At 29.6% G+C, this 22,672-nt stretch overlaps 1 protein-coding gene and 1 long non-coding RNA gene across 2 annotated transcripts in view; both read right to left on the bottom strand.

Moving 5' to 3' along the window:
- The window catches only part of LOC143206537 (sodium-independent sulfate anion transporter), a 75,658-nt gene extending 56,618 nt beyond the window's left edge, over positions 1-19,040 (bottom strand). The window contains exon 1 of the mRNA XM_076419129.1: positions 18,722-19,040. Coding sequence (XP_076275244.1) covers positions 18,722-18,756 — 35 coding nt within the window. The 5' untranslated portion in view covers positions 18,757-19,040. The remainder of the gene's footprint in view (positions 1-18,721) is intronic.
- A 785-nt stretch (positions 19,041-19,825) lies between these two features.
- LOC143191445 (uncharacterized) lies at positions 19,826-20,635 on the bottom strand. Its single transcript, XR_013004507.1, has 3 exons — positions 20,461-20,635; positions 20,194-20,391; positions 19,826-20,136 (listed from the first exon to the last, which is right to left on the bottom strand). It is a non-coding gene; the product is annotated as an uncharacterized LOC143191445 (long non-coding RNA).
- Between the last annotated feature and the right edge of the window lie 2,037 nt (positions 20,636-22,672).

Here is a 22,672-nt window from a genome sequence, read left to right as displayed (position 1 = left end):
AGGAAATTTGTTGTTATGACATTGTTTTCATAGAATTTAAGGTAACTATGATTTACTTAAATACAAAATAGAAGAAAAATGTTGTTTTCCAGGAAGGTTCAATTAAAATTAATTCTTTTCTAAGTAATGCTACTCTACAACAGAAGAACAGTAAATAATTATAAACTTAAGGACATCTCTTATGAGCTCCTACATCAAGTAATTCGGAAGGTTTGTTCTTTGCATTTTAGACTAGATGATATGGAAGAGCATTGCTTAACCGAGGAGCAATTCGTACCTGCACTTTTAATACTAAGTTCTTCATTAAAATCTACATTAATAATAGAATTATGTGAATAAATAACATGTGTATATTCACGGTTTATTTACCTTCATTTATCGAAAATAAAATATGGCTACAAGGTAAATATTAATATCCCACATTAGAATCTTAAGGATGTAAGTTACAAGTAAATACAAGGAAGTATGTTGAAAGGTTTGAAAACTGAAGATTATGACACGTGTTTCTCCGCAGATTCTTTTGAAATAGATGAATCTATGCCCTCAACTACATGAATTAGCAAACAGTATGACAATAAAAAAGGCTAAGTTTATGTGTGTTCTAATCATTTTATTCTTTGACAATAGTATGAAAAAGTAAAATTTAACTAAAATTCTCAATAAGATATTATGCCACCAAATGGTGCTCTTTTTTAAAATGATTGATTGCGTACAACATTCTGTGCAAAGATAGGTAATAAGAAAAATAATAATTAGGTGTTGCTTATTCTGGTGGATGACAAAAATAAATAGGATTGCAAAGGCTAAAGATGAAAAAATTACATATAATACATATAATAGGAATAGGATTACATATAATATGTATAATGATCAATTAAATACATATAAAAAAATATTAAGGTCTGTAATTTACGGTCCAGTAAATTTAAACCTTGCATTTTAAAGTATATTTTGGACAAATTGTTTCTTAATTTATAGTTTTTTTAGTTTTTAATACTTAAGGCAATAACAATATTCAATTAGAAAATAAGTCATATCAGTTGTCCGATTTATATAGTTATAAATATTTTATATGAACGTCAACTAGTGTTTAAATAAAATATTTTGGTCAAGTGGTTAAGATTCTTTGGACTATTCTATGTATGCTATATGTTCTAAGAGAAGTATTCTATGTCTCTTTATTTTATGATTGTCGCCACATAAAAGTATTATTTTTTTGATCTGGTGAACAATAAAACAGCAGAATCAAACAACGAAAGTAATTAATATCTAAAATGCAATTTGGAGCATTCCGTGATTACCGTTTGTATAAACTGACCAACTCATTAATACTAAGTTGAAAACTGATATTTTATGTACATAAATGTTATAATTATCTATTTTAACAACTAGATTAGTTTAAATTAGGTTATGTTAATATCTAAGCATGCATGAAAATGTCGATAAAAGAAAGACCTGTTTATTGAATACTAGCAAATGAATGCCTATTTTTTTAATAAAATCATTTTAAACAAGGAACTTTTCAGCTTCATGATTTCCTTGTAATTGTTCTTGAAAAACAATTAAATCCTCAATGTAGCTGTTTAATGTGTATTATGGTTTGCGGACACCATTGGTTATTATATTTTCAATATAGAGACTCGATATCGCAACATGATAGACACATTTTTTTGTCGACATTGTCTGGTACCATACCACATTATCATATGTCATATACACTGCTACATGAAACATTACATGATGCACTCATGTCATGTCATGTTTCGTGTGATTCATATTGTTAGGCTACCATATTACATTAAAATATTTGTTTTCTATTTAATTCACATTTTGGTATCGTAAATATTGGAACATTCTATATATAGTTTCAGCAAATTTTAGTTTTGTTTGTTATTTGGTAGAAAATTAATTTTGTATTCTGAGTAGATATTGCTTTTTAACTCGAGGGAAGAACAAAGGTTCGGCGAATTAACTTAATAAGCGTTGGTGATTCGCTCCAGAAATATCAATCATCATTGTTTTGATACGCTTGCACGGCTACGGTATGTTCTAGAGTTCCCTTAGCTTTACATCCGCCTCTGTTTTTTGATCGCATATTGAAAAGAAGTAAGACCGTTGAGATTCTACTGAAACATCGCCGAAACAATTAGTATACAAATCAATTGTTGAATATAAAATTGGCTGTAGCCCAGTTATTTGGCAATCATGATTATTATCATGTATTATCAAAACGTGACCTTGTAAAATGAGTGAATGAATCGTTTGCAATTAAAGCAAGGCTACATTATTTAGTTTTCTACTTATTATAGTAGTTTTTGTTATTGTTTTATTATGTAGGTCGTTAATATTGTTTGGGTTCCGCATACGACAGCTAAAGACATATCCAGCTCCGTGTTATTACTATTTTTAAATAGTAAGTAATTTATTTATTCGATCTAGAATCCATTCTGTATGTAAATGGGATTGGACTTAGCTAAACTCTCTATCGTTATATAAACAGGTGTGACAGTCGTGTCGTACTTTTTGTAAAAGCCTTTTTTTTAAATTGTACTGTGTGATATTTTACTCTATAATTAATAGTGACTTAATAACATGATATTATTAAAATAAAATAATTAATATACCAACTAACCTGATATTTTTTGTCATAGAAAATTAAATGTTAAAGGAACAATAATACATATATACTGTGGTTGCATAAGTAGCTGTTGACAGTTAATTTATTATAAGGTCTTCTTCTTGTATTTGCAGATGACATAACGTTATATTTTATGGTAATGATGGTTTACTTGAATTAAGAACAGCTGCATTATATAATTCATTTGATAACTTCTCGATTGTTGTTTTATAAAACTACTATTTTAGAATGTATAGTATGTATATGTGTTTAAATATACTGTTGAAATTTGCGAGCTGACATGATATTTTTATTGTTATATTGACAAATATGCCCAGAAGTTATCTAACATATGGACGAAAAGTCCCGGTGCTAACACATAGATGGCGCTAGTTTTACTGCATTCACCGCTCTCACAGTTAGGAGTAATCTTCAAAAGAAAGCTGTAAAATTTCATAATTTAATGATTTTCTCATAAGTTTGTGACTTATTGCACTATGAGTAAAACTACTTTTGTTATTTTCAAAACAATGGATCATAAACAATTTCGTGTTTTAATTTTACACTCCTCCTTGATAAGAAACAAAAATAAAGCGTTGGTTTGCTGACTGCAAAGGCGGTCGTAGAGACGCCGATGATGCAGAACCCAGTGGTCGTCCAAATGAAGTTGTAACACAAGAAAACGTCAAAAAAATCTACAAAACCTTTTTGAATGATGGAAAAGTGAAGTTTGGCGAGTTAGCTAACATCGTAAAGATATCAAAAGAACGTGTTGGTTTTATATTGCGTGAGCATGTGATTATGAGAAAGCTCTGTTAAAATGTATATACTATTATACTATTATATACTATTGCCCGAAAACAAGAACGTGTTAATGATCCTGAGCAGTACTTGGCTTTGTTTAAACGTAACAAACCGGATTTTTTTCTGGAAACAAAACTATCGTCATCTGAGTAGACAACTGGTGACAGGCCTATTTTGAGGCAAAATATAAATCGTCCTACAAAAGTGGTATCGAAATATTAGAGAGCATATTAGAGAACATATGACAAAAGCACGGGTTTTTTCGTATAACATTAACAATCGATTAATACGTTGAAAATGAAATAAGTATGAGTGGCTGCTGGATAAACATATTGTTAATAATTCATTAGTCATATTATTTTCATTACTGTAATTATACCGCATCCTCCATGTTCACTTGATATGATTCATGTTACTTTTTCTGTACTTTTTTCTATTATTTATGACCCAAAGAACGAGTTATATATACATAAGTGAATAATATTAATATGTGACTATTTTGAAAAGATAAATACCATTAATATAGATGAATCAATTTCATTGTTTCTAAAAAATCCCCTTTAAGCTTGGCCTGAGCCATTGCCATATAAATTATCATCAATAGAGATGAGTTTAGATCCGAACGTATTGCTATAATTTATATACTATATTAATTTTAATTTGTGAATTATCGCTAAGTTATAGGCTTAAATAGGCTTTTTATTTCCAAACATCTAGTAATTTATATTTTGATTGAGACGTGAAGTTGTGCTAGTAATCGATTACATACATATTAATTCCACGTTATACATATATAATACCTAGAGAGATTTTAAAATAACTCTTTGGTTTTTCAGCTCTTTTTATTTTATTAAAAGTAACATGGTTTTCATAAATTATAGAGCTCTGTGTTTAATATATATAATTAGTGATGGGAACAATAGACTGAAATTGACTATCGACTGTTTAGTAATTGACTACTTTCTACTATCGACTGTTTCAGTCGCTATTTTTGGTTCGACTGTTTTCACTGGTGACTGTTTTCAGTCGACTCTTTTCAGTTGCTATTTTAGGTCCGACTGATTTTTAACAATGTGGCTGTGTCGTCCTAGCGGCGACCTTGAAAGTAATGCCCCGAATTTATGCTTATATAGATTTATATGTAATATATGAAGTTTTATGTTTTTTGTAGTTTGATTGTGAATAACTATATACTGTAAATTAATATAGAAGCATTTTGAAAAGCTAGTTTTCGAGAGCAAAACAACAAAATTGTAAATAATAAATAGTAAGATACTTTTGACTGGAATAATAGGTAATATTTTGGGCTGGTGTAATAGGTAATATTTTTGATAACTTTTCAGGATTTTTGTCCAAGCCTTTTTTTTGTTAAAACTTTTTTTCTTAAATCTTGAAAACTAAAATTAAATTCCAAAGGTTTGAGAACAATTTTTTGCAGTAGCAGTTGTTAAATTTCTTTTAAAAATATTAATGGTAAAGAGGTGAATAAAGTATAATAAATATTTGTAATAAATACATTTTCTGACAGGAAAACTCTACTTTAATATTCAACAATTTATTTTGATGGCTATTAAGAAGAGCACCACAGTTTTTATTAGACGAATGGATTATCTTAACAGAATGTGTTCAACTTTTAAATCCCATTGACATAATGACCACCAAGTTATCGGGTGAAAGATATCCCACGATGTCTTTAATTATACCGTTAATAAGAAGACTGCAACATTCCATCAAATCCAGGATTTTAACAAGTGAAAGGGGAAGAAATTACACAATTGTTTATTAGATGTCATCAATAAAAGACTGGCAATTTTAGAAATAAACACGATCTACGTGAAATCCACATTTTTAGATCCCAGATTTAAAGAAGCAGGATTTGGTATTATAAATAATGCTGAGGCGATACAAAAAGTTATCACAAAAGAGGCATCTTCCATTCTAACTTCAAAAAATACAAATATAGTTCCACAACTCGAAATTCAAGACACAACCACTGACCAAGAATGTATTGACATCTGGGGATATTTTTATAAAAAAAAATGGCTAGAATGAAAGAAGTAATTACCCAAGTACTGCAATAACTTTACAGATTAAGCAGTATTTGGAGTATGCTATTTATTGGGCGTTTAGAAAACCCATTGGATTTTTGGAAAGCTCAGAAAATTACACTACCTGAATTATATCTGTTACAAGTAAAATATTCCTCTATACCCGCAATATCTGTCCCCACGGTACGAAAATTTTCAAAATTTGGGCAAATAATTAAGGATCGAATAAATCGCCTCACGTTATGGTTACGTTTATGGTTATTGAGCATCTTTAGAGTTTAAAACATTTGTGGTGTTATTATTCCATTCCTTTTTATAAATGCACAGAACATTCAATATAAAAAAAAATTAAAATTATTAAAAATTATATTATTTATTACATGTTAATAGAAATTACTAATTTTTCCTTTTCTTTTTTACAGTTAACACGAGAATGAATATATATCTCGCTTATATTACCCTTGGAAAAGCTCCAAGCATTTATATTCGTCCTTTTATATCTCACAATTTATACAGACAAGAATTCCTACATCTTCCTCTGACATCACGAATGGGAAAATACAGTCGAACCACTATTTTTTTGACTATCGACTGTTTTGCAAGTATCGACTGTTTCGACTGTTTTCAGTCGATAGTTCCCAACGCTATATATAATGCTTTCTATACATATATTATTTTTATATACTTTGATTAGTTAATTTGATTGATTATTATATAAAATATGTTATATTATTTGTTTGAAGGCCTTGTTTTGTTATGTTTTGTTTTGTAAATTATTTACAATTTTTAAACTTATATTTTATGTTGTTATATATTCTTAACTTTTATTATACTATATCTTGAAATTATTAAAAATATAAGTAATTCAGTTGATATATAAAACTAAGCATTTCATCCTTAATATGACTGAACTTCGCTATGAATCCTTGAATGTTGTTCTTATGTAAACCAAATATTTTTTTCTGGGTCGTTTTTTTGGGGCCTAAGAGTCTAAGGACTGATTTATTCCTGTCTATACAAGTGGACCTATTTTTCATCTTTGGTCCTATAACCATAAAAACTTTTATTTATTGCGTTTCAATATATTGAAACTTTATTCTGAATTTTAAAAATATGTTTGGATATTGTCAATACGTAGTGCATTCATTTTTAAATAACTGTAATATATCATATTCAAATTGTCTTTCAGGCTAATGTCTTGAATTGTTTAATGTTTTACACAGTAAGCATTTTAGTGGTTGTTTCAAAGTTGATATTTTAAAAGTAAGTTATTATATATTTATATATATATATATATATATATATATATATATATATATATATATATATATCAAGAGCCGTGCTTAAATTGTTTTAATGAGCATACCAGGATCTTATAAGATCCTAGACGACCAGTTTTTTCTTTTAAATTTTTTTTTCATCATCCAATTACTTATGCGATAGGTGCGACTAGTTATTTGCAAACTCAACACGGTGGATTAGATTAGGTTGCCCGATAGAAAGAATTGGTTCTTGTTCTTTTGAATACAAATTTGGCCACGCATTCCAAGTGTGATCGTTGGCAACATAATTGCAGTATTGCGTTGTAATATGGTGCGGGTTCAAGAACAAGTATTAGCTAATTTGCAAGGAAAATATTGAATAATGCGTGTTCTTCGAAGTACGATGTACAGTTTGAATTGACAAGTCTTTGTGGCTTGTCTTAAATCTTAAAATGTAGTTTTGATTGTACAGTTAAGCTTTACAGTTGTAGGAGAACTCATTATTTTGTTTAAAATACCTTTTGTGGGCAGTTTTTAAATGTATCGAATACAGTGTATAACGTCTCATTTATAACCATACTGGTTATTAACGTTACGTTAATTGCTTTTTATTATATATAAAATAGTAGATCTAAAGGCATTTATTAAGGTTTCTCTGATAGCGTTTAGGCTTCTATTAATGTTAATTTTACGTTAGATATTTTTGGGTTTCCAATATGTGCAAGGTGTTTTAAAATATTTTTAAAAAGTTGTTCATATTTATTAGGTTAATTAGAATGAGGCGGACACTAGGATATGCCAATAGATATTCGTGAACTCACTTATGAAAGTAGATGAAATATGAAAGTAGAAGACCGGCAGCAACACTGGAAAAATCAATATCACTCTGCACATTATGACATAAACCTTTCAATACAAAAACATGCAGGTGCTTCAAATATCCGTAGTGCTTAATCATTCTATACACAATGTGCGCAACAATTATAACTCCAAGATGATGAAGTGTTTGACTACGGAAATTAGGCAACCGAGGGATTTCCTTATGTATATTATCATTTGTTTTGTGATGAAGTTCCTTTTTATATTTTTTTATTTTTATTTTATATAAGCAAGACTGTAGCTAGTGAAGTGCAATGAATCCAAAATAGCACCAAAAACGCTATGCTTGTCTAAAGTCATCTTATGCCGAATGTTGGAGCAATTAATTATAGATGATTATATTTTTGAAGACGACTATATTATTTAAAAAAGAAATATTTTCTAAAGATTTTTATCCAAACCGATTACTTTCCTATCAACTATATAAAAGTTGTTTCTTTACGAGGAAAAAGTTTCTAGTAGGGGAGGCACATTGCTATTGATTGTAATTTATGCCTTCAAGTGGAGTATTGCAATTAAAAGATCGATATCTGAGCAAGGACACATAGGAATTGGTAAATATCGACATGAAAACTCAGAACTTCCAAACACTCAAAAGTAAATAATTCATTAAAATTTTTTTTTTATTATTTTTTTATTTATTTTATTAATATATATATATATATATATATATATATATATATATATATATATATAGTTGTTGTTTTTTAAGTTTAAAGAGTTTTAAACGTATATTTCTTAGTATATATAAATTATATATTATATATCATATAATATATATTATTACATATTATATATATTAGTATATATAAATTCAAGATGTCTTCACTTTTTGAATACTTAATTCTAAATTCTAATAGCCCTTAACAGTAGTAAAATTATTTTTCCTTAAGTACCCTTTCTGAATATTCAAAATAAATTGTGTGAATTTAATGAAAATTATTACTTGTTGCAGAATCTATCTTATTCGATAGATTTAGCTTCCTCTGACTTTTGATTGTTCTGTATATATCTTTAAAAATACATCTGTGGATAATAAATTTCATCAAACGGAGATGCAATAGCAGCCGTAGTTAATTATTTAGGGAATTCCTATATTCTCATGATTAAATGTTTAGAATAAGCTAATGTAGCTCAGGAGAGTTTATAGGGATTAATTAATTGTTTTACTTGAGGAGGACATCTATTGCGAAAATCTGGAACGATATATATTAATCAAAATATTTTCCATCGTTTTATACGGTTTCTTTCCTTAATTATGATAATGTAGAGATATAATTTTTATCACATAGTGATATAAACAGTGTATGCTTCACAACTCTTAAAACATGTGAGCGAGTATTATCAGGCAAGAGGATAAGTTCATCTCCAGCCACAATACGCCACAGAAAACTCTTCTTTTTTTTCCCGAGGAGCAATGAAATCACAACAAACCATCTATTAACCATTATTAAGATAAATATCTCTGATCAAAATACATAGCGATCGCTATAATCTATAATCCACTACAAATACACCCATGTTGGGTTTTAAGATTGAGACCATGCGGTTCCGGATATATTGAGCAGAGGACGTCTCTATCTCCTTCCTCTTTATAATTTAATTTCGTTACCACTTTCGCATAATCTTAACCTAACCTAATATCTTGCCCGTCCTCCTGTCGACTACATGTAGTCTTTAACAACTTAAATAGAGACATTTATATCAATCAGTGCTCCCTATTTCCGCACGAATTCCTTCCACGAAATATTATCGAATGTTCGAGCAAACAAACGATGTTAGTCCAAACACAGCAAACAAATATTTCTACACATTCAAGCACCTAAAATTTCAAATCACAAAATTAATATTTTTTATAGATCGACTGAAGTTATTGAATATTCTCTAGTACAACTCCGATCGAAATCCAGTTAAAACCATCTTATATTACAGTTAATCGATACAACTATTGGCACGCGAAATAATTTAAATAATTTTTTTCGTGTTTACCTACACGGAGAAACAGTGATAAAATTAAACGCGGCCCGATACTATTGGAATTTTCACGCAATATTACGACTCGGCATTGTTGTGGCAGTGTTCGTGTTCGACAGTTAATTGCAACTGTGGCCAACGTATTACATTTTTTCCGCTATTGTTGTGTCGCCGGACAGATCATTGAGAAATCGCCCGGTAGTCGATGGAAAAAATCCAGATTGATCTTGTGTAAAATCAATTTTAACGTAATAATATTAATAGTCGTTAATTTAGTAATCGATCGTATAGTAAAAAATACGTTCGTCGTTTATTGACAATATAGAAATGCTAAACGGTTATAAGTGATTGTGCTTATTTATATAACCAGTGTGTATAAGATATATATACATATAGACAAGCTATAAATATGTTAAACAATGTAGTAGCTATTAAAAAAATAAGGCACACAATGTAAGAGAAATTTATAAAAGGTGGCGGCATAGTTAAATCAGCTCGAATATGTATACTAGGTGCTTTAATAAGTACTGTCGTTTGATAGCATTTTAATTTTTATTCGAGAAATCATTATTATAGGGCCTATAGTCTGTCTAAACTAGCAGTCCACTCACGTCATCAAGATGTATAATATATTGTCTATTGCAGATTGCAAATTCGTTTAAATCCCAGACAATATTTTCATTCTCATTTTATTATAGTTAAAAATAGATACAATATTGCCCGGTCTTTCGAACTGAATCAGCCTGGAAAGGTTGTTCGGTTCTCAAATGCCTGCAAAAAACAAGAACTAATGAGGGCCCGTTCTTACCAGTGAAATGCGTTAGATAGGTAAGCATCGATAACATTAAATATTAAGCTGCTGGGATTTTTATTATGTTGCAGTTGCACTGAATATTAGTACGGACACTATATCTAAAATCTCTCAAAAATCTTGATGTTAGTTCTATTCAAGATTAAGTTTACGAAATGTATAAAAAAACAGAGTAGTTTTGTTAATATAAACATAATTTAATACAATTATTTCATAGATAACTGTTAGTAATATGTATTAGAGAGTGAACTATTTGAAATTTTTATTTGGTAAATATAAATAAAATGTTTAATTGTGTTTTATTTAATTTACTTTTCTAGTAATAGGCCTGAAAAAAGATACACAGTAGTTCAGATGTCTGAACAATATGACCACAGAGTGTAAAGTCTTCTTCCCTATCACTGCATACTCAAACAAATCCACTTGTTATGGGATGTGGCAAAGAATGACTACAATTGACATGCAGATCGAGAAAAACATACAAGCAAGAACTGTTTGGATATGCTAAAAGGTAAACAATCTTTCGGTTTGGATGAACTTCATCAGACATACAGAAAATTGTGAACAAGTGTTAGATAGAAGAAGTCAAAGATAATTTTTGGAAGTTTATTTATTTTAATTTCAATTAAGACTTGAGTGATATAGTATGTGTTAGTATGGTAATGAATTTCTATGCATTTTTGCAAATAAAGGCACGTAATAGAATATAATAAAGGAAATATTTAAAATTTTAACTAAACTTGGAAATGGTGCTAATTAAATATACAAAACTTTCGCCTTCCCCATCTTGAATAGTTTTAATAAATTTAAAACAAACAATTCTATAAATTAAAATAAGTTTCACTACATTCCATTTCAATAAATAAAAAATATATATTACAATAAATATTAAAATAAAAAGAAAGTTAAAAAAACTGTTAATGCTGTAGTGTTTGGAAATAATGCAATAATACATATTAAATATTCCTATTGGTGGCTTGGTTGGCGCAATGGCAAAGGCCATAGGACGGTCCACCTACTGTTGCGATAATCGTGGGTACAAATCCTGCTGGGGCTTCGTTGTAAATTTATGTTTGTGATTGTTTAATATTTGTGGTTGTCCTAGGCAAGAGTGTAAAATCCGACCAGGAAAATGATCCCAATCACGCCAGTAACCAGGCTGGGTAAGATCGGGTCACTCACCAGTCGGTAGGCTTAATGCCTAAGACCGTGGTTCGGAGCCGTTACCCTCGTTGGTAAAAAGGATACTTTAAAATATAACAAAAAAATTCCTATTTCTTACTTTTCTTATAAAATATGTAATCAGGAAATAATTAAAGGAAATCAGTAAATTGTATATGTTGTATCACCACCATTGATATTTTATTTTAATTATGTGGTTTCTGTTGTAACCCGATTTCAATAAGATAATTAATTCATCAGAAAATTCTAATGAAAATAGTTGTAAAAAAGAGCGTTGAATAAAGAGTAGATAATATAGTATAACTTAACAATAGGAAAAGACAACGAATGCGAATAAAAGGAGATTAGTATTCATTAACCTTGATGATAAACATGGAGACAAGACAGATCTAATTTACTTTAATTTTTTAAAAATAAGTTATTGTTTGTTTAAGATACCTAAGATATATTTTTAACAATTTTAAGTAATATAAAGGTCATTTTAGATAAAATAATATAAGTTGTATGCTGTAAAGAAAATTTAATTAAAATTCTTAAAAGCAATATATTAAATATAGTATAATTTTTATAATAAAACAATTATAAATTATAATACATGTAAAATAAATTATATAAACACATAAAAAATGAAATGGAACTAAAAATAAAGAAATATATTTGAAGGACCAATTAATAACTAATTTCAAACTTACAGAAATTTATTCCTTTTTCTGTTATTTAACAGTAATCCCATTAATAAAATTTGGTATTAAGTTGATTTAGATATATAAGTAGAGATTTTTCGAAGTATTTATGTCCGGTTTCAATGCCATTTTTTTTGGTACAAGAGGAATCTAAAATAAGAAGTACTACTTGACCTACTAAAGAGGAGAAATGTTTTAACCACTTCTCAAAATCATTCATTGAAGTAATTTATTTTATATGAAAGTTTCGATATTTATCATCAAGTGCATGGTAATTTTTTAGATGTCTTCTTAACTCCTTGAAAAGAAAATCCGTTCTACTTCTATATATATATATATATATATATATATATATATATATATATATATATATATATATTTGAGTTAATAAAAAGCACAATAATGTCTTCGATTAATTTGAAAAACCAAGGTTATGTGTTAATTATATGTTATAATGTTTAATTGTTTTCGGAAATGGACATGATATCTTAAGTCCTACTGAACCGATATACTTGAAACTTAGTGTGAGCCTTTTCTATATATTCTTCTATCGTTTTACAGTCAAACAGTGTTTTACAGTGAAGCTTATAGTTTGTAACCCGAAATCCAATCGGTATTGCATCTTAACTCTTTTTTTATATTTATAGCTGCCCTTACTTGTTGGTTAGTTATTAGTGATTCTTCTGTGCTATGACATTCAATTCAGTTAACTTTGGAGGAATAGGCCATATATATCTCTGAAGTTGATAGTTGAGTAGTACATAATGTTTCAGCTCTGTGTGATTCTGATGATCTTTGAGTCACTAAATAATAAATACAAGACTAATGGCTAACAATGTTCGCCGACAATGGCATCTCAGTAAAGGTTTTTCTATCAAATTTCCACACAAAACTGTTACTGTTTTTTATCGGTTGTTGCCAAATATATAAAGTTTTTTGGCTTTTATTTCGAAATTCTTTATTCCTATACTTGATGCTCCGCTTTAGCAACCAATCTAGAAAAAAAGATGTATTTTGTACGATATGGCAACCTTTCTTAATTATTATTACAGTCATTGCAACAAGTTTGCGTTATTGATTGTTAACTTGTATGAGGAATTCAACTATAACAAGTTACTACCTTTTTTTAGAATTGTAAAAGTGGGTGACCATATATTCTCCGGATATAAAGCAGGAAACCCTCAATCTTCCGACTATCCTTTAAGTTTTTTAAAATTTCCTCTACCTGATCAGTTTTAATTGTTTTTAGAATCCTATATTACCAAAATTTTTATTACATATCAATATAATAAAACTAGAAGCAGTCCAAGGAAGAATTTTGCAATCAATCAGAAGGAAAGTGAACATCTTCGCACTATCTTTATGACTATTCATGTGAAAATAGTTATTTACTTTTAAAATTCCAATGGAGAAAATATTTCATGCTCAGGTAAACAGTGAGGCCTTGTAGTTTTTTAACATAACTTAACCATAGTGATAAAATACAGTGCAATCCGAACATGTTCTATACATATATACAATGTGGGCATAATTTTAGAACCAGTTAATTGAAAAAATTGCAAAAATAACAATATAATTCTATTCTATACAATTGATATCGACATACATTTTCAGTGTTAAATAAAGATTTGGCATCCTTCTAGATCTAGAATGAAACCATAATAAAATAGTTAAATTTACTTAGTAGTTTATTTCGGCTGTTTAACATACTATTGTATTGTATATTTAATTGCCCGGTAATTTGTGTCAAATTTGCACTGCTGTTAATAAATAAATTTAAGCATATTAAAAAGGAAAGTGTAATTTAGGGTTTTTAAAATTAGTGATCTAATGCAGCAAATAATTCGTACTAAATATTGTTCTAAAAAATATGTTTTGCTTCTCAAATATTCGAAATTACAAGGAAGTCGTCGAGTTATGATGCTCTGTAGAAAACTAGTTGAGTTAGAGTTCTTGATTGATGTAGTTTTATAAAAATTATACCAAATAGATCTAAAATCAAGGTAACGTTAAGATACGTATAAGTTACGATCAAGATTCATCGCGAAATTTTCGTCTAAAATTCTATCTATAACAGATTCGCTACTGCCAGTTGCCATATTAGTCAGATTTATTCCAGGACTTGTTGGAAATTGAATTTATCAACTTTTAAAACATTGTCATGAATGAGTTTAAAAAATACCATACAAAGATGATATGTTCAAATGGATTAAAATACATTTGGAACAAAAAAACAAAAGTTTGTATTTAATTTCAAAAGTCTTACAGTTTTTTTTTTGGTTACATTGGCTATATAATACATAATTCAAGTTGATACCGATGACGTGAGACACACGTCCTATAATTCCTAGTGATAAATATATATTACAATAAACTCTAATGGTTTATAGTTTTTAAAGTTGTCATATCAAAGAAACATTATTTTAACTAGTAAAATAATTTATGATATCGCTAAACACTTGTCACCTGTCACACTATATTACTATTTATATGTGATATGTTATATAGTGTGCCAATCAATAGATATATTAGAAAGAAACTTTAAATAGATATAAGAAAGTGTGTTATGATAAAGATAATATATACGGTATATGGAGAATGTCGTATATGTAATAGGTTTTTACGTTTGAATCTAAATAATTTCTCTGATAACATTTTTCCACATTACTTCATATTTTCAAGGATATTTTAGTATTATTTATGCCTAATATATATTTAAACGTAACCTAATATATGATTCTAGTTATTAAGATATCAATTTCGGTTATTGATCTATTTATAATCCTCAGTGTTAATTTATATATTACAAATTATTTTATTGCTCTAAGATATATTGTATGTTATATGTATAAATATTCAATGAAACCTTATAAAACTGTACTAAGGAAAAACATATTTGATATAAATAAGTAATTCAGCAGAAATTCAATATAACTAATGCGGATATTTTTGTTATCTAGATTACAATTTTTTATATAAAAAGTGTTCGTTGTTATTCATCGTTTTTAAAATTTCTAACTTTTTTAAAAATATTATATATTATTGAAAACTCCAGCGAAGCATAAAATAGTCTAATGGTTGTTTAGCTTCAAACCGAGTATATTTATAGTTGAACATAACTGCTCTCTTTATATAAATTATGTTTGTATAAACCGTAATATAACAACAAACATTTACAATTATATATAACAGGTTGTTACATGTTTACTGTTTTTAAAGTAACAATATTGCTATTCCTCTTCAGTGTTTCCAGTTCTATATTTGAATGGAAAAAAAATTCTGACTTTTTGGATACACTTTTGTTGATATATGTTTGTAGAATGTTCTTTAAGCTTCATGATTAATGTGTAGGTTCAGATAAAACATAATGTACACTATAACAGGACAATTGAAAAGTACCCGGCTACTATAGTAAAACACATTCACAAAGGGTGATACACTAATTATAGCGATCCTCCAACTTTTCGATACCATCTTTGTATATAAAATAGGCCTCAGTTTCGGCGATCACCTCTTCATTCGATGAAAATTTCTTCCCAGTGAGCATTCTTTTGAGATCTGAGAACAGGATATATTCGCTGAGGGCCAGATCTGCAGAATACGGTGGATGAGGAAGCAATTCGAAACCTAATTCATGGATTTTTGCCATCGTTTTCACTTACTTGTCACACGGTTCGTTGTCTTGGTGAAGTAGCACTTTCTTTTTCTTCAAATGCGGCACTTTTTCGGCGATTTCGTCCTTCAAGCGGTCCAATAACGCTATGTAATAGTCGCTGTTGATGGTCCTTTCTTTTTCAAGGCAGTCAATGAAAATTATTCCATGCGCATCCCAAAATACAGACACCATAACCTTGCCAGCCGACTGTTGCGTTTTCCTACGCTTTGGAGCGGGTTCATCGTGTGCAGTCCATTCGGATGACTGTCGATAGGATTTCGGAGTGAAATGATGGAGCCATGTTTCATCCGTTGTTACATGTCGATGCAAAAACTTGGATTTATTACTCTTTACCGCCTTTAAACACTGCCCCAAATCATCAACTCGTCGTTGTTTTAGGTTAAAAGTGAGCTCGCGCGGCAATCACTTTGCACAGAGCTTTCTCGTACCCAAATATTCGTGAATGATATGATATAAACGTTCAGTTGCTATCTTTAAAGTGTCTGCTATTTCATTCAATTTCAGTTTACGGTCATCCAAAATCATTTAGTGGATTTTTTAAAATGTTTTCGTCGGTAAAAACCTCTTTTGGGCGTCCACTGCATTTACCGCCTTCGGTGCTCATTTCACCACGTCTAAACTTAGCGTACCAATCCTTGATGGTTGTTTTTCCTGGGGCAGTGTCCGGAAACTTGGTATTACACCAAGTTTTTCCTCCAATTGTATTTTTCCCTTCAAAAAGCAATATTTTATCAACACGCGAAATCCCTTTTCATTAATTTTTTTCACAATAACAAAAGTTGCTTCACTCAAAATACTATAATTCACAAACTAATGATCCAACAGCTGTCAAGTCTGATGATCCGCATCTTTGAGGGTTAGGGCTAATTAAAAACATATGGATTTGTGTATAGGATGGACATGTGTCAGGCCGGAAACTTTTCAATTGACCGGTTAGAACTTATTATTAATAAAATTTTAGTTTAATTTATTTGCGTATTATTTAAATATATATTTGTATATCATCGCAGTCAGGAAAAAAGCTAAGCGGACTAGACTCAAAATTAAGTAACTGAACTAGTTGGTCGAAAAATACTTGATCCAAGATCAAAGAAACTGATTTACCAGTCAATAGTTCAGTTCAATAAATCATGCTAATGTGAAAGCGTAAGACAACTATTGGACAACGAACAGGAAACAATCAAAAAACCAAACCAAACCACATAAGTTCGTGCGTGGTAGAGTGAATAAATTTTACTATCAACTTTAGCTCAAGTTAGTCTAAATTTATTTTAATTTGGAAAATACATATTTATATCTTTTTGACCATGTCAATTTTCTATATTCAGCTTCATCAAATTTAACATATTACTGACTGATTGGATACAAATATGCCGTTTAAAACAGAGGAAACAATAACTTTTATGCAGATTTATATTCATTCATTGTTCCGAACCATAAACCTTTAATTTATAACGACAAAAAGATAATATTAAGAAGTAATTTTTTGCTTGGTAACCGGTATAAAGTCGTGTGTGATAGCAATTTTTGTTGAAACAAAATTTGTTACATTATAAATACTTAGATGTATATTTATTATGTTTTATTGTTCTAATTATTTATTTAGACGTTGTTAAAAACGTACTTAAGAATACAATTTTTTTCCATCTTTGCCGAATATTATTCGATATGAAGTATTTAGTAAATTTTGGAAAGCATAATTTGAAGGTCATTATTGTTCAATAACTGCTACCCGTTTCAGACAATTTATGAATGTTAATTTATTCTTCATTTTCCGCTTTATAAATTACATATAATGATTCATAATTTTAATATAATTGATTTAGATATATATCATTGTAGTCAGTACAAAGGACTTAATATTTATACAGATTTACACCCAATTGTTATTCGGAACTATGTATATTTTGTATGTAACAACTAAATGTTTAAAACATTGTCGTATATTGATCAATATATATGATTCATTTTTAATAATAATTTATCATAATTTATAATTATTTAATTTATTTTGCTAGTGGTTATATGAAACTTCTTAAGGAAAAAATGGTTTCATCCATTGTTTAACTAGTAATTATGGTTATTATTATTTAATTTGAAATTGGTGATGTGTATTTAATATATGCTCTAATTTTTTAAAAGTTGAAGCAGTATAATGATCAGTATTAATTGTAATGTCAACGTAAAATACGTTTCACAGAAAGTTAGTATTGTTAATTAAGTTATAGGTATTCCGCTATTATATAGCAGGTCGATTTCATCTTCATATTAAGATTTATAACATATATGCTATCATATTATAAATAATTGCAATGAATGCAGAGGAATCTACAAATTTAATGCATATTTACATTCATTCGTTATTTAGAATTATAAACATTTAGTTTATAACAATAAGCATATTTACATAATTGGTCTACCTGCTTTGGTATTATTACAAAGTGAGAAATGGTTTTTTTAGTGGAATTACAGTTTTACTAATTTTTCTAATATAATGTTGATTTATTTTGTGTTCTTGTTATTTTATTATTAATGTCTACAAGTACGATAATTATACGTTCTCATAATTAAATTTAAAATTAAATAAACATTGTTAACAATACAATTTTTGATTTCTTTGTGTTAAATTGAATAGGGGCCAATCTGAAATGCTTAGTCAATTTTTGAAAGCAAAATATGAAGGTCATTGTTTCTGTCTGTCTGACCGTATATATTTATAAGAGTACTTATTGTAACAGCAAGATAATATTAATGAAATATAAAGCGAAAGAATTTATAGACTTACCCCAGTGTTTTGGCCGTATCTTTGTCCTGCACCATAATTTCAAATAGGCTGAATCACTTAAAATATATAAACACCAAATTTAAAATAGTTGAGAGATCGAATGTAAAATTATAGAAAATAGAAAACGTTGAAACAATGTCAATGAAACCCAAGTCCGTGCCAAAAACACCTAAAGAACTTTCTTTAAATGGTTCGATGGATCGATATCGATTGGTACCACGTTATGCATGTATTTTTTGCCAGGATAGACTGGTATTTGTCGAAAATGCACCTAGTTGGTCGTTCGGTACCAGCGCAGCGACTGCTCGTGGTACTGGTCGGCTGTTTCAAATCGTGCGGTATTTTGTTTAGTGCAATCACGTGACGTTTTGTTGACGATTGTCGCGGTACGACTGTTCGCGAGGGTGTCGCCAAACATTCGAAGAGATTTCGCGAGGATGGTGGTACCTTAGAAGTTTTGGGCTAGCGCGATTTCATACGGAGAGAGAGAGAGAGAGAGAGAGAGAGTGAGTGAGAGAGAGGCAGGCAGTCGGGCCAACAATCGATTTTTTATGTCGGAAATGCTTGTAGGTCGTAGGTTGGTTGATCCTGCTCGTTTTTCTTTATTTACGTCTATTACAAGGAGCGATCAAATTTCCTTAGAAATAGCTGCAGTTGCAGTTTTATTCGCTCTAAGTGATTAGATTATTCTTCATTAAATTTTGATATTGTTTAGTGACTGACATGTTTAATTACATCGATGTGTTATTCATTTGAAACTCTGAAGTTTGATCAGTTTTATATACAGAATTAATGTATTGGATACGATAAAATATAGCGATGGCGTCAAAGAATTCAACATTTTCTTCATAATGAAGGATAAACGTGGACGTTTTTTTATTATTTTATATTCGACCACTCGCAACTAGTCTTTCGGGATTTTGATGTGACGTAGATCTGATTGGTCGTTTCGCTGAATGATCTTTCAATTTTATATTGTGTCCATTTGCTTCCTAATTACGTCAGTAGCCTTGTTATTATTTCTTTTTGTTTTATCAGGGGACCCCTGAGGATGTTTACATCAAACAAAGACCAAGAAGTATCATAGTATAAAGGAGTGCAGTTTTATTTTATTAAAGTATCAAATAAGTCCATCATTGGTGTGTTTATAAATAGCTCCGTAGATTGTTAATTATATGGATGAAAATGTTTGGAACCTAAAGGGGTATACTGTGCATCTATATATAGATAGAATTGTGCTATAGAAATCTAACATAGCAAATAACTCTTTATTCGTAGTACCCTGGAAATAGTAGTGAACGCACGCCATTAAAATATATGATGCCAAATCGTCGCAATTTTCGGCATCAACTTCGATTTTTACTTCATGTTGGTTTTGACATATAATAAAACTCTGATGTAAAATAATAATGAAACTAAAATATAAGTAAAAATAAGTTCCTGTTTCCTTCAATGATACGTTTCCATCTCACCTGTCTTTGTCATTTTAATATTAGTATATGTCCTAGTTTCTGCTCTTACTACCTGTATACATTTTTCTTGCAAAATTCTACCGACTCTCCTCTACCTCTATATTTATCTGATTTAAGCATCGCATTGCTCAATATGCTCCAATATTCGTAATATGTTTAGGGTAAATTGATATGTGTCTATATTAATATACAGTGCAGCTGCAACATGTTAAAAATATTTCCAATATAAACCTCAGCAACTTAATACTTAATAGTTTCAATACTTACCTGCCAAACACATTTTCTGCTTCTTGTTCGAAGTAACTGATTAGAGATGCAGTCTGTTTCTCTGACTATTTATTGGCTTTGACACATTTAATCCAAAACAAGGCTTCTCAGTTTATAACCTCTGTTTAGTATAATTAATATTTTAGAGAATTTTGTAGATATTTACAAACATGCATATTTTATAGGTTGATTCGGTTACGTGTTTCGGCGCATTATACAGTATTGCATATTTTTCTACTAGAATAAAATGACAAACAAAATTCCGTTCTGAATTTAAAACGAATTAACAAACTGCAATTGGCAATATATTCGAAGTCATAATTATGTTAATTGACTGTTATTAATCATATTTAGGACCGCTATATGTTCGCTTTTACACGTAGTCAGGCAGAAGTTTCCAATGATTTTTTAAAGAAATATTTTAGTTTCTTTTTATGTATATTTATCTACATCATAAAGGGCATTACAATAATTCAAGTAGAGTAGATATGATACATTTAAATCTAATGTACAAATTTAACGCAAGAAACGTACTCGATTATTTCTTCTCACTTCATTCCTTTCACTGCAATACGTCAGCGATCCAAGAACTATTTTGGAAGTATGTATATATTTGTAGGCAAGTTCTCAAAGCCTTTATTTAAATATACTATGCGCTTTATTAATAACATATATTTTATTAAATTATCATTTTACTACCTATATGAGGCTCCGAAATTGCAAATTAAATTGTTAAATCCATAGCAATCCAAAGATCCAAATTGCCCTCCGATTAGCTGATTTTCTATCGTTATTCTGACGTCATGTCCTTGATGTCTCATCCATTTGTTGAGTATGGCTTAAACGTTTTGATACCAAAAATCAATGTTTGTTGGTAATTGTTTTAACCTTGTTCTTCGGTCTTCCAGTAAGCAATTTGCGAGACAAAGTTATGCAAGCAACCCAAAAGATATGCCAAAGGTGTATTAATTTCTGGAGAGATACTCTTTTCCTTGCCAATATCAATGAACCCATTTGTTTACTATTGCAAGTTGCAGATGCCGGAAATTGATTTTATTAATTTTTCGGTGATTGTGCTGTGAATTTAGAGTCTTATGACACCACTCTCTTTCTCGATGTATCTGATCGTTGCCTTCAAAATAATCCTCAACGTCTATATTGGAAAACCTTTTTTATATTAGTTTGATGGCAATATTTATCAAATACATAGAATAACGGAATACATTATTGCATATTTCTTGTAGTTACGGAACAGGTACTTTTTCAGGCAGTAAATTTGTTGCAATATGAAAGAGATTATTGTGGAAAATATTTTTTAGAATTGATTTTTTTAGAATAATTTACTGCTTCCAATATTTTATATTTAGTTACTCTTGGAGTGGGTGACGTATGTGGTCTGATGTTCTTTGAGACGGGTGTTGAGGTTATTAAAAATAATATTCTTATTTTTGTAGAAATGTTAGGATATATTTGCAGAGACATATGACTTGAGAAATGAGAAGCATTGGAGTCTGTATAGAGGAAAGGAAATATTACCATAACTATGGCTTTTTTGAATACTTATCTTGCTAATATTTCTGTATCTGACTTCGATGTTTTGACATTCTAATATATCTAAGCTACTATTAGAAATACACTATTAAGGAATAAATTAAGAGTCGCTTATCATATTGGGCATGCCGGTTGAAGGGAAGGTGTACGCATCCTTCGCATACTTCTTTGGTGAAATCGACCTATCAGGTGGAAAATATAATGAGCATTTCCTCTAAGAAGACACCTGTAAAGCCCATAGAAAGCTTGAAAATTGATGACCAACAATATACGAGACTAGAACAGATTTCATGAAGAATTTTCGTCAACTGAACTCTTACGACATCAATACTAGTATCTTGGTTGAGAACTAGATACTCTCTCCTATAGTCGGCTATTATTTCAAGATGGCATTGATAAACAATGAGTCTATTACGAATAATTGCGCCCTCATGCTGGTACTTCTGCTGTTTGGTTTTATTTGGTATGTGGTTGGTAGCACTTCAGTATTTGTGCTTCAAAAACCTGTATGAAGCAATTTGTGACAACTAGTATTTTATAAATAAAGAGCACGAAACTAAACTTCTGTTGATCTTTTCGTTGGTGTAATGAGGTTATTTTCTTAAATATTAAAAAAAATTATTAATATTCCATGATCATGTTGCTTATTTATGCTGGACGA

Source organism: Rhynchophorus ferrugineus, unplaced genomic scaffold, assembly GCF_030347505.1.
Source record: "Rhynchophorus ferrugineus isolate W39M unplaced genomic scaffold, kcgeb_rfMv2 rfM1, whole genome shotgun sequence".
In the NCBI taxonomy this organism is placed as follows: Eukaryota; Metazoa; Arthropoda; class Insecta; order Coleoptera; family Curculionidae; genus Rhynchophorus; species Rhynchophorus ferrugineus.
Note: the sequence above shows the minus strand (reverse complement) of the source record. Positions and strands in the feature narration are given on the sequence as shown.